At 38.7% G+C, this 15153-nt stretch overlaps 1 protein-coding gene across 2 annotated transcripts; it reads right to left on the reverse strand.

The window, feature by feature from the left end:
• LOC104732699 lies at positions 8882–14984 on the reverse strand. Of its 2 annotated transcripts, XM_019234235.1 has the most exons (29): positions 14883–14984; positions 14497–14587; positions 14303–14367; positions 13980–14118; positions 13761–13888; positions 13570–13662; positions 13424–13474; positions 13263–13328; positions 13105–13170; positions 12940–13020; positions 12767–12847; positions 12485–12661; positions 12307–12385; positions 12091–12206; positions 11762–11852; positions 11563–11627; positions 11357–11439; positions 11224–11261; positions 10907–10962; positions 10750–10824; positions 10573–10665; positions 10181–10420; positions 10021–10093; positions 9806–9906; positions 9630–9715; positions 9475–9550; positions 9328–9395; positions 9021–9116; positions 8882–8947 (listed from the first exon to the last, which is right to left on the reverse strand). In XM_019234235.1, the coding sequence occupies exons 1-28, from the start codon at positions 14922–14924 to the stop codon at positions 9038–9040; spliced, it is 2499 nt and encodes an 832-aa protein (XP_019089780.1). In that variant the 5' UTR covers positions 14925–14984; the 3' UTR covers positions 8882–8947; positions 9021–9037. The 2 variants fall into 2 exon arrangements, with proteins under 2 accessions (XP_019089780.1, XP_019089781.1); XM_019234236.1 differs by lacking the exons at positions 8882–8947; positions 9021–9116 and adding an exon at positions 9201–9263.

Consider the following 15153-nt stretch of genomic DNA (forward strand, 5'->3'; position numbering starts at 1 on the left):
ATCTCAGTCACAAACACTGAGATCTCATTGTGATTTGTCCCTAATCTTAGTCACAAAGACTGAGATCTCATTGTGATTTGTCCGTAATCTCAGTCACACAGACTGAGATCTCATTTTGATTTGTCCCTAATCTCAGTCACTAAGACTAGGATTTCCTTGTGATTTGTCCCTAATCTCTGTCACAAAGACTGAGATCCCATTGTTATTTGTCCCTAATCTCAGTCACAAAGACTGAAATGTCTTTGTGATTTGTCCCTAATCTCAGTCACAAAGACTGAGATCTCATTGTGACTTATCCCTAATCTCAGTCACAAAGATTGAGATCTCATTTTGATTTGTCCCTAATCTCAGTCAAAAAAACAGAGATCTTATTGTGATTTGTCCCTAATCCCAGTCACAAAGACTAAGATCTCATTGTGATTTGTCCCTAATCCCAGTCACAAAGACTGAGATCTCATTGTGATTTGTCCCTAATCTCAGTCACACAAAATGAGATCTCATTTTGATTTGTCCCTAATCCCAGTCACAAAGACTGAAATGTCTTTGTGTTTTGTCTCTAATCTCAGTCACACAGACTGAGATCTCATTGTATTGTTATTTGTCCCTGTGATTTGTCCCTAGTCTCAGTCACAAAGACTGAAATGTCTTTGTGTTTTGTCTCTAATCTCAGTCACACAGACTGAGATCTCATTGTATTGTTATTTGTCCCTGTGATTTGTCCCTAGTCTCAGTCACAAAGACTGAAATGTCTTTGTGTTTTGTCTCTAATCTCAGTCACACAGACTGAGATCTCATTGTATTGTTATTTGTCCCTGTGATTTGTCCCTAGTCTCAGTCACAAAGACTGAAATGTCTTTGTGTTTTGTCTCTAATCTCAGTCACACAGACTGAGATCTCATTGTATTGTTATTTGTCCCTGTGATTTGTCCCTAGTCTCAGTCACAAAGACTGAAATGTCTTTGTGTTTTGTCTCTAATCTCAGTCACACAGACTGAGATCTCATTGTATTGTTATTTGTCCCTGTGATTTGTCCCTAGTCTCAGTCACAAAGACTGAAATGTCTTTGTGTTTTGTCTCTAATCTCAGTCACACAGACTGAGATCTCATTGTATTGTTATTTGTCCCTGTGATTTGTCCCTAGTCTCAGTCACAAAGACTGAAATGTCTTTGTGTTTTGTCTCTAATCTCAGTCACACAGACTGAGATCTCATTGTATTGTTATTTGTCCCTGTGATTTGTCCCTAGTCTCAGTCACAAAGACTGAAATGTCTTTGTGTTTTGTCTCTAATCTCAGTCACACAGACTGAGATCTCATTGTATTGTTATTTGTCCCTGTGATTTGTCCCTAGTCTCAGTCACAAAGACTGAAATGTCTTTGTGTTTTGTCTCTAATCTCAGTCACACAGACTGAGATCTCATTGTATTGTTATTTGTCCCTGTGATTTGTCCCTAGTCTCAGTCACAAAGACTGAAATGTCTTTGTGTTTTGTCTCTAATCTCAGTCACACAGACTGAGATCTCATTGTATTGTTATTTGTCCCTGTGATTTGTCCCTAGTCTCAGTCACAAAGACTGAAATGTCTTTGTGTTTTGTCTCTAATCTCAGTCACACAGACTGAGATCTCATTGTATTGTTATTTGTCCCTGTGATTTGTCCCTAGTCTCAGTCACAAAGACTGAAATGTCTTTGTGTTTTGTCTCTAATCTCAGTCACACAGACTGAGATCTCATTGTATTGTTATTTGTCCCTGTGATTTGTCCCTAGTCTCAGTCACAAAGACTGAAATGTCTTTGTGTTTTGTCTCTAATCTCAGTCACACAGACTGAGATCTCATTGTATTGTTATTTGTCCCTGTGATTTGTCCCTAGTCTCAGTCACAAAGACTGAAATGTCTTTGTGTTTTGTCTCTAATCTCAGTCACACAGACTGAGATCTCATTGTATTGTTATTTGTCCCTGTGATTTGTCCCTAGTCTCAGTCACAAAGACTGAAATGTCTTTGTGTTTTGTCTCTAATCTCAGTCACACAGACTGAGATCTCATTGTATTGTTATTTGTCCCTGTGATTTGTCCCTAGTCTCAGTCACAAAGACTGAAATGTCTTTGTGTTTTGTCTCTAATCTCAGTCACACAGACTGAGATCTCATTGTATTGTTATTTGTCCCTGTGATTTGTCCCTAGTCTCAGTCACAAAGACTGAAATGTCTTTGTGTTTTGTCTCTAATCTCAGTCACACAGACTGAGATCTCATTGTATTGTTATTTGTCCCTGTGATTTGTCCCTAGTCTCAGTCACAAAGACTGAAATGTCTTTGTGTTTTGTCTCTAATCTCAGTCACACAGACTGAGATCTCATTGTATTGTTATTTGTCCCTGTGATTTGTCCCTAGTCTCAGTCACAAAGACTGAAATGTCTTTGTGTTTTGTCTCTAATCTCAGTCACACAGACTGAGATCTCATTGTATTGTTATTTGTCCCTGTGATTTGTCCCTAGTCTCAGTCACAAAGACTGAAATGTCTTTGTGTTTTGTCTCTAATCTCAGTCACACAGACTGAGATCTCATTGTATTGTTATTTGTCCCTGTGATTTGTCCCTAGTCTCAGTCACAAAGACTGAAATGTCTTTGTGTTTTGTCTCTAATCTCAGTCACACAGACTGAGATCTCATTGTATTGTTATTTGTCCCTGTGATTTGTCCCTAGTCTCAGTCACAAAGACTGAAATGTCTTTGTGTTTTGTCTCTAATCTCAGTCACACAGACTGAGATCTCATTGTATTGTTATTTGTCCCTGTGATTTGTCCCTAGTCTCAGTCACAAAGACTGAAATGTCTTTGTGTTTTGTCTCTAATCTCAGTCACACAGACTGAGATCTCATTGTATTGTTATTTGTCCCTGTGATTTGTCCCTAGTCTCAGTCACAAAGACTGAAATGTCTTTGTGTTTTGTCTCTAATCTCAGTCACACAGACTGAGATCTCATTGTATTGTTATTTGTCCCTGTGATTTGTCCCTAGTCTCAGTCACAAAGACTGAAATGTCTTTGTGTTTTGTCTCTAATCTCAGTCACACAGACTGAGATCTCATTGTATTGTTATTTGTCCCTGTGATTTGTCCCTAGTCTCAGTCACAAAGACTGAAATGTCTTTGTGTTTTGTCTCTAATCTCAGTCACACAGACTGAGATCTCATTGTATTGTTATTTGTCCCTGTGATTTGTCCCTAGTCTCAGTCACAAAGACTGAAATGTCTTTGTGTTTTGTCTCTAATCTCAGTCACACAGACTGAGATCTCATTGTATTGTTATTTGTCCCTGTGATTTGTCCCTAGTCTCAGTCACAAAGACTGAAATGTCTTTGTGTTTTGTCTCTAATCTCAGTCACACAGACTGAGATCTCATTGTATTGTTATTTGTCCCTGTGATTTGTCCCTAGTCTCAGTCACAAAGACTGAAATGTCTTTGTGTTTTGTCTCTAATCTCAGTCACACAGACTGAGATCTCATTGTATTGTTATTTGTCCCTGTGATTTGTCCCTAGTCTCAGTCACAAAGACTGAAATGTCTTTGTGTTTTGTCTCTAATCTCAGTCACACAGACTGAGATCTCATTGTATTGTTATTTGTCCCTGTGATTTGTCCCTAGTCTCAGTCACAAAGACTGAAATGTCTTTGTGTTTTGTCTCTAATCTCAGTCACACAGACTGAGATCTCATTGTATTGTTATTTGTCCCTGTGATTTGTCCCTAGTCTCAGTCACAAAGACTGAAATGTCTTTGTGTTTTGTCTCTAATCTCAGTCACACAGACTGAGATCTCATTGTATTGTTATTTGTCCCTGTGATTTGTCCCTAGTCTCAGTCACAAAGACTGAAATGTCTTTGTGTTTTGTCTCTAATCTCAGTCACACAGACTGAGATCTCATTGTATTGTTATTTGTCCCTGTGATTTGTCCCTAGTCTCAGTCACAAAGACTGAAATGTCTTTGTGTTTTGTCTCTAATCTCAGTCACACAGACTGAGATCTCATTGTATTGTTATTTGTCCCTGTGATTTGTCCCTAGTCTCAGTCACAAAGACTGAAATGTCTTTGTGTTTTGTCTCTAATCTCAGTCACACAGACTGAGATCTCATTGTATTGTTATTTGTCCCTGTGATTTGTCCCTAGTCTCAGTCACAAAGACTGAAATGTCTTTGTGTTTTGTCTCTAATCTCAGTCACACAGACTGAGATCTCATTGTATTGTTATTTGTCCCTGTGATTTGTCCCTAGTCTCAGTCACAAAGACTGAAATGTCTTTGTGTTTTGTCTCTAATCTCAGTCACACAGACTGAGATCTCATTGTATTGTTATTTGTCCCTGTGATTTGTCCCTAGTCTCAGTCACAAAGACTGAAATGTCTTTGTGTTTTGTCTCTAATCTCAGTCACACAGACTGAGATCTCATTGTATTGTTATTTGTCCCTGTGATTTGTCCCTAGTCTCAGTCACAAAGACTGAAATGTCTTTGTGTTTTGTCTCTAATCTCAGTCACACAGACTGAGATCTCATTGTGATTTGTCCCTAATCTCAGTCACAAAGACAGAGATCTCATTGTGATTTGTCTCTAATCTCAGTCACTAAGACTAGGATTTCCTTGTGATTTGTCCCTAATCTCAGTCACAAAGACTGAGATATCATTTTTATTTGTCCCTAATCCCAATCACAAAGACTGAGATCTCATTGTGATTTGACCCTAATCCCAGTCACAAACACTGAGATCTCATTGTGATTTGTCCCTAATCCCAGTCACAAAGACTGAGATCTCTTTGTGATTTGTCCCTAATCTCAGTCACAAAGACTGAAATCTCATTGTGATTTGTCCCTAATCTCAGTCACAAAGACTGAGATCTCATTGTGATTTGTCCCTAATCTCAGTCACAAACACTGAGATCTCATTGTGATTTGTCCCTAATCTCAGTCACAAAGACTGAGATCTCATTGTGATTTATCCCTAATCTCAGTCACACAGACTGAGATCTCATTGTGATTTGTCCCTAATCTCAGTCACAAAGACTAGGATTTCCTTGTGATTTGTCCCTAATCTCTGTCACAAAGACTGAAATCTCATTTTGATTTGTCCTTAATCACAGTCACAAAGACTGAGATCTCATTGTGAATTGTCCCTAATCCCAGTTACAAAGACTGAGATCTCATTGTGATTTATCCCTAATCTCAGTCACAAAGACTGAGATCTCATTGTTAGTTGTCCCTAATCCCAGTCACCAAGACTGAGATCTCATTGAGATTTGTCCCTAATCTCAGTCACAAAGACTGAGATCTCATTGTTATTTGTCCCTAATCTCAGTCACAAAGACTGAGATCTCATTGTGATTTGTCCCTAATCTCAGTCATAAAGACTGAAATCTCATTGTTATTTGTCCCTAATCCCAGTCACATAGACTGAGATCTCATTGTGATTTGTCCCTAATCTCAGTCACAAAGACTGAGATCTCATTGTGATTTGTCCCTAATCTCAGTCACAAAGACTGAGATCTCATTGTGATTTGTCCCTAATCTCAGTCACAAAGACTGAGATCTCATTGTGATTTGTCCCTAATCTCAGTCACAAAGACTGAGATCTCATTGTGATTTGTCCCTAATCTCAGTCACAAAGACTGAGATCTCATTGTGATTTGTCCCTAATCTCAGTCACAAAGACTGAGATCTCATTGTGATTTGTCCCTAATCTCAGTCACAAAGACTGAGATCTCATTGTGATTTGTCCCTAATCTCAGTCACAAAGACTGAGATCTCATTGTGATTTGTCCCTAATCTCAGTCACAAAGACTGAGATCTCATTGTGATTTGTCCCTAATCTCAGTCACAAAGACTGAGATCTCATTGTGATTTGTCCCTAATCTCAGTCACAAAGACTGAGATCTCATTGTGATTTGTCCCTAATCTCAGTCACAAAGACTGAGATCTCATTGTGATTTGTCCCTAATCTCAGTCACAAAGACTGAGATCTCATTGTGATTTGTCCCTAATCTCAGTCACAAAGACTGAGATCTCATTGTGATTTGTCCCTAATCTCAGTCACAAAGACTGAGATCTCATTGTGATTTGTCCCTAATCTCAGTCACAAAGACTGAGATCTCTTTGTGATTTGTCCCTAATCTCAGTCACAAAGACTGAGATCTCATTGTGATTTGTCCCTAATCTCAGTCACAAAGACTGAGATCTCATTGTGATTTGTCCCTAATCTCAGTCACAAACACTGAGATCTCATTGTGATTTGTCCCTAATCTCAGTCACAAACACTGAGATCTCATTGTGATTTGTCCCTAATCTCAGTCACAAACACTGAGATCTCATTGTGATTTGTCCCTAATCTCAGTCACACAGACTGAGATCTCATTGTGATTTGTTCCTAATCTCAGTTACAAAGACTGAGATCTCTTTGTGATTTGTCCCTAATCTCAGTCACAAAGACTAGGATTTCCTTGTGATTTGTCCCTAATCTCTGTCACAAAGACTAGGATTTCCTTGTGATTTGTCCCTAATCTCAATCACAAAGACTGAGATCTCTTTGTGATTTGTCCCTAATCTCAGTCACAAAGACTGAGATTTCTTCGTGATTTGTCTCTTATCTCAGTCACAAAGACTGAGATTTCTCTGTGATTTTTCCCTAGTCTCAGTCACAAAGACTGAGATTTCTCTGTGATTTGTCCTTAGTCTCAGTCACAAAGACTGAGATTTCTATGTGATTTGTCCCTAGTCTCAGTCACAAAGACTGATACTCTATGTGATTTGTCCCTAGTCTCAGTCGCAAAGACATTTCTATGTGATTTGTCCCTAGTCTCACTGGCAAAGACTGAGATTTCTATGTGATTTGTCCCAAGTCTCAATCGCAAAGACTGAGATTTCAATGTGATTTGTCCCAAGTCTCAGTCGCAAGGACTGAGATTTCTATGTGATTTGCCCCTAGTCTCAGTTGCAAAGACTGAGATTTCTATGTGATTTGTCCATAGTCTCGGTCACAAAGACTGAGATTTCTATGTGATTTGTCCCTAGTCTCAGTCGCAAAGACTGAGATTTCTATGTGATTTGTACCTAGTCTCAGTCGCAAAGACTGAGATTTCTTTGTGATTTGTTCCTAGTCGCAAAGACTGAGATTTCTATGTGATTTGTCCCTAGTCTTAGTCACAAAGACTGAGATTTTTATGTGATTTGTCCCTAGTCTCAGTCACAAAGACAGAGATTTCTATGTGATTTGTCCCTAGTCTCAGTCACAAAGATAGAGATTTCCATGTGATTTGTCCCTAGTCTCGGTCACAAAGACTGAGATTTCTATGTGATTTATCTTTAGTCTCAATTACAAAGACTGAGATTTCTTCGTGATTTTTCCCTAGTCTCAGTCACAAAGTCTGAGATTTCTATGTGATTTGTCCCTAGTCTCAGTCACAAAGACTGAGATTTCTATGTGATTTGTCCCTAGTCTCAGTCACAAAGATTGAGATTTCTATGTGATTTCTCCCTAGTCTCAGTCTCAAATACTGAGATTTCTATGTGATTTGTCCCTAGTCTCAGTCACAAAGACTGAGATTTCTATGTGTTTTGTCTCTAGTCTCAGTCATAAAGACTGAGATTTCTATGTGATTTGTCCCTAGTCTCTGTCGCAAAGACTGAGATTTCTATGTGATTTGTCCCAAGTCTCAGTCGCAAAGACTGAGATTTCTATGTGATGTGTCCCTAGTCTCAGTGGCAAAGACTGAGATTTCTATGTGATTTGTCCCAAATCTCAGTCGCAAAGACTGAGATTTCAATGTGATTTGTCCTAAGTCTCAGTCGCAAGGACTGAGATTTCTATGTGATTTGCCCCTAGTCTCAGTTGCAAAGACTGAGATTTCTATGTGATTTGTCCATAGTCTCGGTCACAAAGACTGAGATTTCTATGTGATTTATCCCTAGTCTCAGTCGCAAAGACTGAGATTTCTATGTGATTTGTACCTAGTCTCAATCGCAAAGACTGAGATTATTGTGATTTGTTCCTAGTTGCAAAGACTGAGATTTCTATGTGATTTGTCCCTAGTCTCAGTCGCAAAGACTGAGATTTTTATGTGATTTGTCCCTAGTCTCAGTCACAAAGACTGAGATTTCTATGTGATTTGTCCCTAGTCTCAGTCACAAAGACTGAGATTTCTATGTGATTTGTCCCTAGTCTCAGTCACAAAGACTGAGATTTCTATGTGATTTGTCCCTAGTCTCGGTCACAAAGACTGAGATTTCTATGTGTTTTGTCCCTAGTCTCAGTCACAAAGACTGAGATTTCTATGTGATTTGTCCCTAGTCTCAGTCGCAAAGACTGAGATTTCTATGTGATTTGTCCCAAGTCTCAGTTGCAAAGACTGAGATTTCTATGTGATTCGTCCCTAGTCTCAGTCGCAAAGACTGAAATTTCTATGTGATTTGTCCCTAGTCTCAGACGCAAAGACTGAGATTTCTATGTGATTTGTCCCAAGTCTCAGTCGCAAAGACTGAGATTTCTATGTGATTTATCCCTAGTCTCAGTCGCAAAGACTGAGATTTCTATGTGATTTGTCCCTAATCTCAGTCTTTGAAATTTCTTTGTGATTTGTTCATAGTCTCAGTTACATAAACTGAGATTTCTATGTGATTTGTCCTTAGTCTGAGTCACAAAGACTGAGATTTCTATGTGATTTGACCTCAGTTTTAGTCACAAAAACTGAAATTTCGTGATTTGTCCCTACTTTCAGTTACAAGTTCCTAGTCTGAGTCACAAAGAAGAATTCTTTGTGATCTAGTCTCAGTCACAAAAACTTTGTTCTGCAGTGTGAGAGAGAGAAGAGCATACCGGATCCAATTGCTAGAATTGCGGCTTGTGGTGGATTAACGACTGCACAGAATCGCTTGATGCCAAACGGTCTTCCCAGTTAGAAACCGTAAATGTTCCTCCCTGAGAAAACGAGATTATTAGCCTGTTTATTGAAAGATATAACTGGTGAGTTAAGCTAATAAAATTCTCGCACCTCATAATCTTCTGGCTTTAAGCTGTTCTCTCTTGCTTTTTGATCCAATAACCGAACTTCTTCTCCAATTGTGGACAGACCCTTCTTGTCTGCATCCTGGAATCAAGAATTCGATATAATTCAGCAATATGAAGTTAGTGCTACAGCGACAGGTTCCACACTATATTGCACACACCATCACAACAGGGACATATAGCCCCTTTTTATGTCTGCACTGCGACGTTGATGTTCACATTTTTAAACCTGTAGAGAAAGGTTAAGCTGTTTGCTAACCCATTCATATTCAAAAGGTTGTCGATGTACTTACTGGCGGATGTAATCATCAGTCCATGAGCTATTGCACTGAGGAACTTTCCTGAGAGCTAATGCAGCAGCCTAAAAAGCATGACGACGGGTATGGTTTATTAGAAGATCTGTTGGCTTGCATGTAAAAGTATACACAAGCAAGATGTACCTTAACAACAAGATCATTGACAGATATCTGTTTCCCACCAGAAGCCTCTTGGAAAGAATTAAGCTTTCTCCTCAAACTGCATATACAATACTCGGTATGTCTAGCTTACCAATTGACAGCGACTCAAAATATATCATTCAAAACTTTATACTTACCACATAAGTTTGTCAACACATGTATCTACGGTCAAATAATAGTGAGGGATAGTTTGCTTTGAGAATGCCAAACGTGAGGCTGTGACCTGTCAAAATTATAAAGTTAAAGAGGTTTCAGAATCCTTGAACCTTTTGAAACTGGCGTAACAAGGCTGCAAGGGTTATATAGGTTTTACCTTTCGTATCTGAGAATGAGGGATGTCAACATAGTCCAAAGCTGGGGCCTTAGAATCAGTAGATTTAGATGGCTTCGCAGTAGCTCCTTTACCACCTGAAGCTGCACCATTGGAAGATGTAGTAGGACACAAAGATGAGTGATATACTGTAAACAGAGGCAAGAAAGGTCTGAAAGAGAAAGAAAGGAAACGAAGATTCAAGGAGTGACTGATACCTAAGTATTCATCGATATCTGCCTTCACTATGCGTCCTTCAGGACCTGTGCCCTTAATGTTTGAAAGAGGCACCTGATTTTTTTTTTAAGTAAACGAGAAGAAAGTATAAGCATGAAGATTAGGTAAAAAAAAGAATTCCTAGAACAATGTGATACTGACATTATTATCTTCAGCCAACTTTCTTGCAAGAGGACTAGCAAAAACACGATCTCCTGTGGGAGGTGCGCTAGGCTTGGAAGCCTTCGGTTCAGGAGGCGTTGATGGCTGTTCAACCTTCTCTTCCTTTGGTGGGGTAGGAGTTGGTTCTGCTTTAGTAGGAGCGGCATCAGCAGTAGATGATGGGGTGTAATCTTTGAACTTTCCAATGTCCTCTTCATCTTCAACTGTAATAGCAATTACCTACTTGAAGGCCAAAGAAATTTGACATGATCTAAATAATTCTATTGAACATTTCCACAAATGGACTGTGGATCTTAATACCAATACCCCGAGTCCCATGAGAAACCACGATAATACATAACTCTACTACAGAAACCAGACAATTTTCATACCTCGCCGACTTGAATTTCTTTTGAACCCTCCTCCTTTACAATCTTGGCGAGATAGCCCTCTTCCATGCATTCCATTTCGACGGTTGCTTTGTCCTACAGAAGATAACCTAGTTAGAATTATTTCCAAAACATGAACATAAAAATACGAAGAGGAGAATCAATCAAGATCGACATTACGGTTTCAACTTCACAGAGTACTTCCCCAGGAGCAACTTTATCACCTTCTTTTTTCAGCCACCTGGCAATGTTACCCTGGAAATTAGGAAAACAGCTTATTAGAACGTAAAGATAAACGAAAATAAGTTTTGATCAAGAGGTAAACAAAGGTCCATACCTCAGTCATTGTTGGCGAGAGAGAAGGCATCCCGATCTCTTGATGAGGAGGCAGATCTGAAAAAGGTTTTCAGAAATTCTAGGTAAATTGAACCAATGTAAAGCTCATACCATTTAGAATTCTCAATTACACAATTGTTTAAGCAATGCAACTGTCTTAGCAGGGATTTTGCAATAAAGCCCTTAAACCGTTTCCAAGATACAGAATTAGTATATACAAGCTAACTGTGTATGTAAGAGCAAGGTGGAAACTACAAGAGTAAAGTGACGAAAAGCTCATAAAACAAATTTAAAGGTCTGGGAGAAAAAGCTGACTACCTGAACCCGATGAAAATCCTCTAGCTGATTGCATTGAACTGGTATGCAGAGAAAAGTAAGCTTATAGTTAGGAACAAAAAGAAGCTATACAAGCAGGCAGCTAAGGCCACATAGTAAGAGAATGAAACTGAACCATGAAAAATCTTTTCCAAACATTGGCCTTCCCATTGCACTGCTTAGATAAGTTGTCGCAGTTGAAAAACTGGACACTAGTACCTACACAATGAAAATAACGACATCAAGGCCACATAAAACTCGTAAGGTTTCTGCTAACTAGTAAACATGATTCAATGAGAAGAGACACTGCAACACAGCTACATAGAAGAGCAACAAACTTACAGTGCTGGTGCTACATTTGGAAATCCTCTCCAGTGGGGAATAGCCAAGAAGGGCATTAACGGTATCTGAAGACCATAACAAAAAAAAAAACAAAAAAAAAAAGCTGAAGCAACAAGCAGAGAGTCTCACATATACTAACCAAAGAACCATACAAAAGAGTAATACGAAAAATTTCTACATCAGGAGGATCAAAAGTTACCTTCTCTGTTCAGAGGAGCTCGATTAGTGTTAGAGAAATAGCGAACTGTTGAAGCATGTTCCCGGCGCAGTAAAGTCGAAACATCCTTCAACTGTTCAAAGAAAAAAAACAAGTGGCGGCGTTACAGATCTCAATCATCTCGCAGAAGCAAGGTTACAATTTTAATAATAAAATGCATGTGATGACTCTTTCATTACTAATTTGCTTGTAACAAGGTTCCTACTCTTAAGATTTATAAACTGAGCTACCAACTACTAACTGGTGTTCATTTTTGTGATCTACTGTTTTAGCATATGGCATTATGAATAACAAAAGGGAATAATGCTTACCAATTTCCTCTCGGTGGCTGCAGAGATATCACTGCTGGGTGCTGTCACCAAGGCAAACTCCCATCCTGTAGGATCGTAATCAATTGCTTGACCAAAACGAGGCGTTGACGGATTAGCTGGAAATAGAGAGAACAGAAATGAGTTAGCGAAAGAAAGAAAAAAAAAAGACAGTTACACCCTCTCCAGACTGGCAGATGGTCTAACAAGAAAGCTCACCATCAGTTGAAATAATGGCTAACGCAAGTGCATTTCTGTCTTCGATCACAGATGCATCAGGAGCAGCACTGTTCAGACCCTATGGTAAAAGTTGAACAAAGAGAAGTTGAGAATAAGAATCGCAGTAAGAAACAGAATTGAAACTAAAATTATAAAGCCATCATGATAGAAATTTCACCAGTAGATCATCAGTATCAATGAAGTTCTGAGTGCTGGCTGAAGGAGGAGGTGGGGGAGAAGGTTCTGTCTCTTCAGATACAACAACCACATCATCTAAAGGTAACATTTCACGTTCTTCATGTGACGGTTCAGTATCTTCGGCAGTCAGTCCATCATCCGGCCTATACGTTAGAAGCTGAATGTAGAAAACTCCATTAGCACATAAGACACAGAAAGAAAGAAAAAAAGGCAAAAAGACCAAAAATATTGAATCACTAATATGAGAAATACGCATACATACCAGTGGTTCGGCTGGGACATCAACAACCCGTGGTGCTTCTTTAATATACTCCTCCATTGTTGTCAGTAAAGATTGTGGAGGCTGAGAAAATAACATAAAATAATGTATTAAGTAATAGAAACTAGCAATGGCTGTCAACTAACTTTATCAGAAGTTATCTCATTCGGTAGTACCTCTCTTAGAACAGGAAACTGAAAATTCCTCGCAAGTTCCAATCCATTGCAGGCTTCATAGAAATCAGAGAGGCTTCGTGCCTGAAAAAAAAACATATATCCCTTGTCATACAAAAAAGTGTGACAAGTGAAAATATATACCAACAAAACAGTCCAACAACACACCTGCTGACCCGCACGCTTGTATATATCAAGGGAATTGTTGGCTTCATGTTTTGGCATTTCAAAGAACTGTAATATATATATACATACAAAGTAAGCAGGGAAAAAGGAATGCAGATAGAGAAACGTAATAGCTATGATGGTAGACAAACTAGACCTACCTTGTCAATGAGATTGATAATAACATCATTGGTAGCACAATAGACTTTAAAACTCTCTTTCAACACCTATCATACTATAAAATAAAAAGTTAAGAAATTTTCAAGCGCTATTTTTCCTTATGGAACAGAAAGCTTTTGCAGAACAAGTTATTGTTACGTACCAGAGCAAGTGCATATTGAATAACATGATTGTGGTTAGCAGCGCCTTCTGGCTGAAAAAAGAAACAAAAAGACAAGACAGTCCATTGATCAGCAAGTGCCGGAACATAATATCAACAACAGAAACAAATAAGATCAGAAACAGTACCCTGCAACCAATGAGACGATATAGAAGCTGCTGCAAAGCTGGCAACTGTTCCAAGAGTTCTTCACCGTCTAAATCCCTGGTTCTACTGTACCCCTGGCCATCCCGCAATATGCAAAACCGAAACCATCAGAAAAGAAAAGGAGGTAGGAACACAAATGATAAAAAAGAGAGAGTTAACGAAAGATTGATACCTTATCCTGGCCTGGGGTAGATTTAGGAAGACGTTCTGCTTCAGTATCATATTTTAAAACCCTGAAGCATTCAAGCCGTTCCTCAAGGAATAATGCATAAGTACGTACCCAAGCTGAACAATCCCAAGCTGTAAAAGAAACCTTCCAATTAACCTTAACACTCTATGATTCCAACACATATACACACAAACGAAGCAGAAACACTAAATTTGAGTTTACCAATAGGGCTTGAATCATCCTTGAAGTTAGAAAGCTGCCAAATTCGCCCTCTCTGCGAAAAGTTTAATAGCGCCTCTCTGAATGTTGGATCACCTTCCCTTAGAAGCCGATGAATAACAATTAGTGTTTTCGGGGCAACCTATTGAAACAACACAATAGAGATCAGTTCATGAACTTAAGCCAAATCACACGATTTCAAGAACTAAGGAGGAAATAAGTACCGTCCAATCACATAAAACTCGTAAGGTTTCTGCTAACTAGTAAACATGATTCAATGAGAAGAGACACTGCAACACAGCTACATAGAAGAGCAACAAACTTACAGTGCTGCTGCTACATTTGGAAATCCTCTCCAGTGGGGAATAGCCAAGAAGGGCATTAACGGTATCTGAAGACCATAACCAAAAAAAAAGAAAAAAAGCTGAAGCAACAAGCAGAGAGTCTCACAGATACTAACCAAGGAACCATACAAAAGAGCAATACGAAAAATTTATACATCAGGAGGATCAAAAGTTACCTTCTCTGTTCAGAGGAGCTCGATTAGTGTTAGAGAAATAGCGAACTGTTGAAGCATGTTCCCGGCGCAGTAAAGTCGAAACATCCTTCAACTGTTCAAAGAAAAAAAAATAAGTGGCGGCGTTACAGATCTCAATCATCTCGCAGAAGCAAGCTAACCCCAATTAAAATCACAAATGATGGCAGGCTGATCACAATAAAGCTCTCAATCTATAGCTAATTCAGCACATTGATCGTAACTTGGAAAGTAAGAACCCGAGATTATCAGAAGAACCACAATTTTCAATTGAATCTAGAAATCAGAAACCCAAATTCGAATACCACACGATCGGTGAAGAACATAATAATGCAAAATGATCGGAGAAAACGAACTCGATAAACAATTACCTTCTTGGAGTGATTGACGATGCGTGACGCATAAGAAGCCATTGATATGTAATCGGAACTGCTTCAGCTGATCCGATCCTTGTTTCTCACCTCTCTCTCCTTCTGTTTTGGTTCTCTAAGCAAAAAGGAAGGAAGAAGAAACTTTAGGGTTTTTTATTTTTGTTATTTTTTATTTTAATTTTTCAATTTTTTCTTTTGTTTTTTTTTTCCGTTGCTATCAGCTTTCTGATTTACCAAAACTAAACTAAATTAAACTACTCCATATTTAAAC

The sequence above is a fragment of the Camelina sativa genome, chromosome 12 (assembly GCF_000633955.1).
Source record: "Camelina sativa cultivar DH55 chromosome 12, Cs, whole genome shotgun sequence".
Classification (NCBI taxonomy): Eukaryota; Viridiplantae; Streptophyta; class Magnoliopsida; order Brassicales; family Brassicaceae; genus Camelina; species Camelina sativa.

Bases quoted from the DNA above. Each gene is read 5' to 3' on its own strand.
- LOC104732699 (XM_019234235.1), bottom strand. From the start codon at position 14,924: ATGGCTTCTTATGCGTCACGCATCGTCAATCACTCCAAGAAG. The intron at 12,386-12,484 runs GTGAAATTTCTA...CTTTTACCATAG, and splicing joins TTGATACTGATGATCTACTG to GGTCTGAACAGTGCTGCTCC. The intron at 9,907-10,020 runs GTATCAGTCACT...CCAATGGTGCAG, and splicing joins AGATATCGATGAATACTTAG to CTTCAGGTGGTAAAGGAGCT.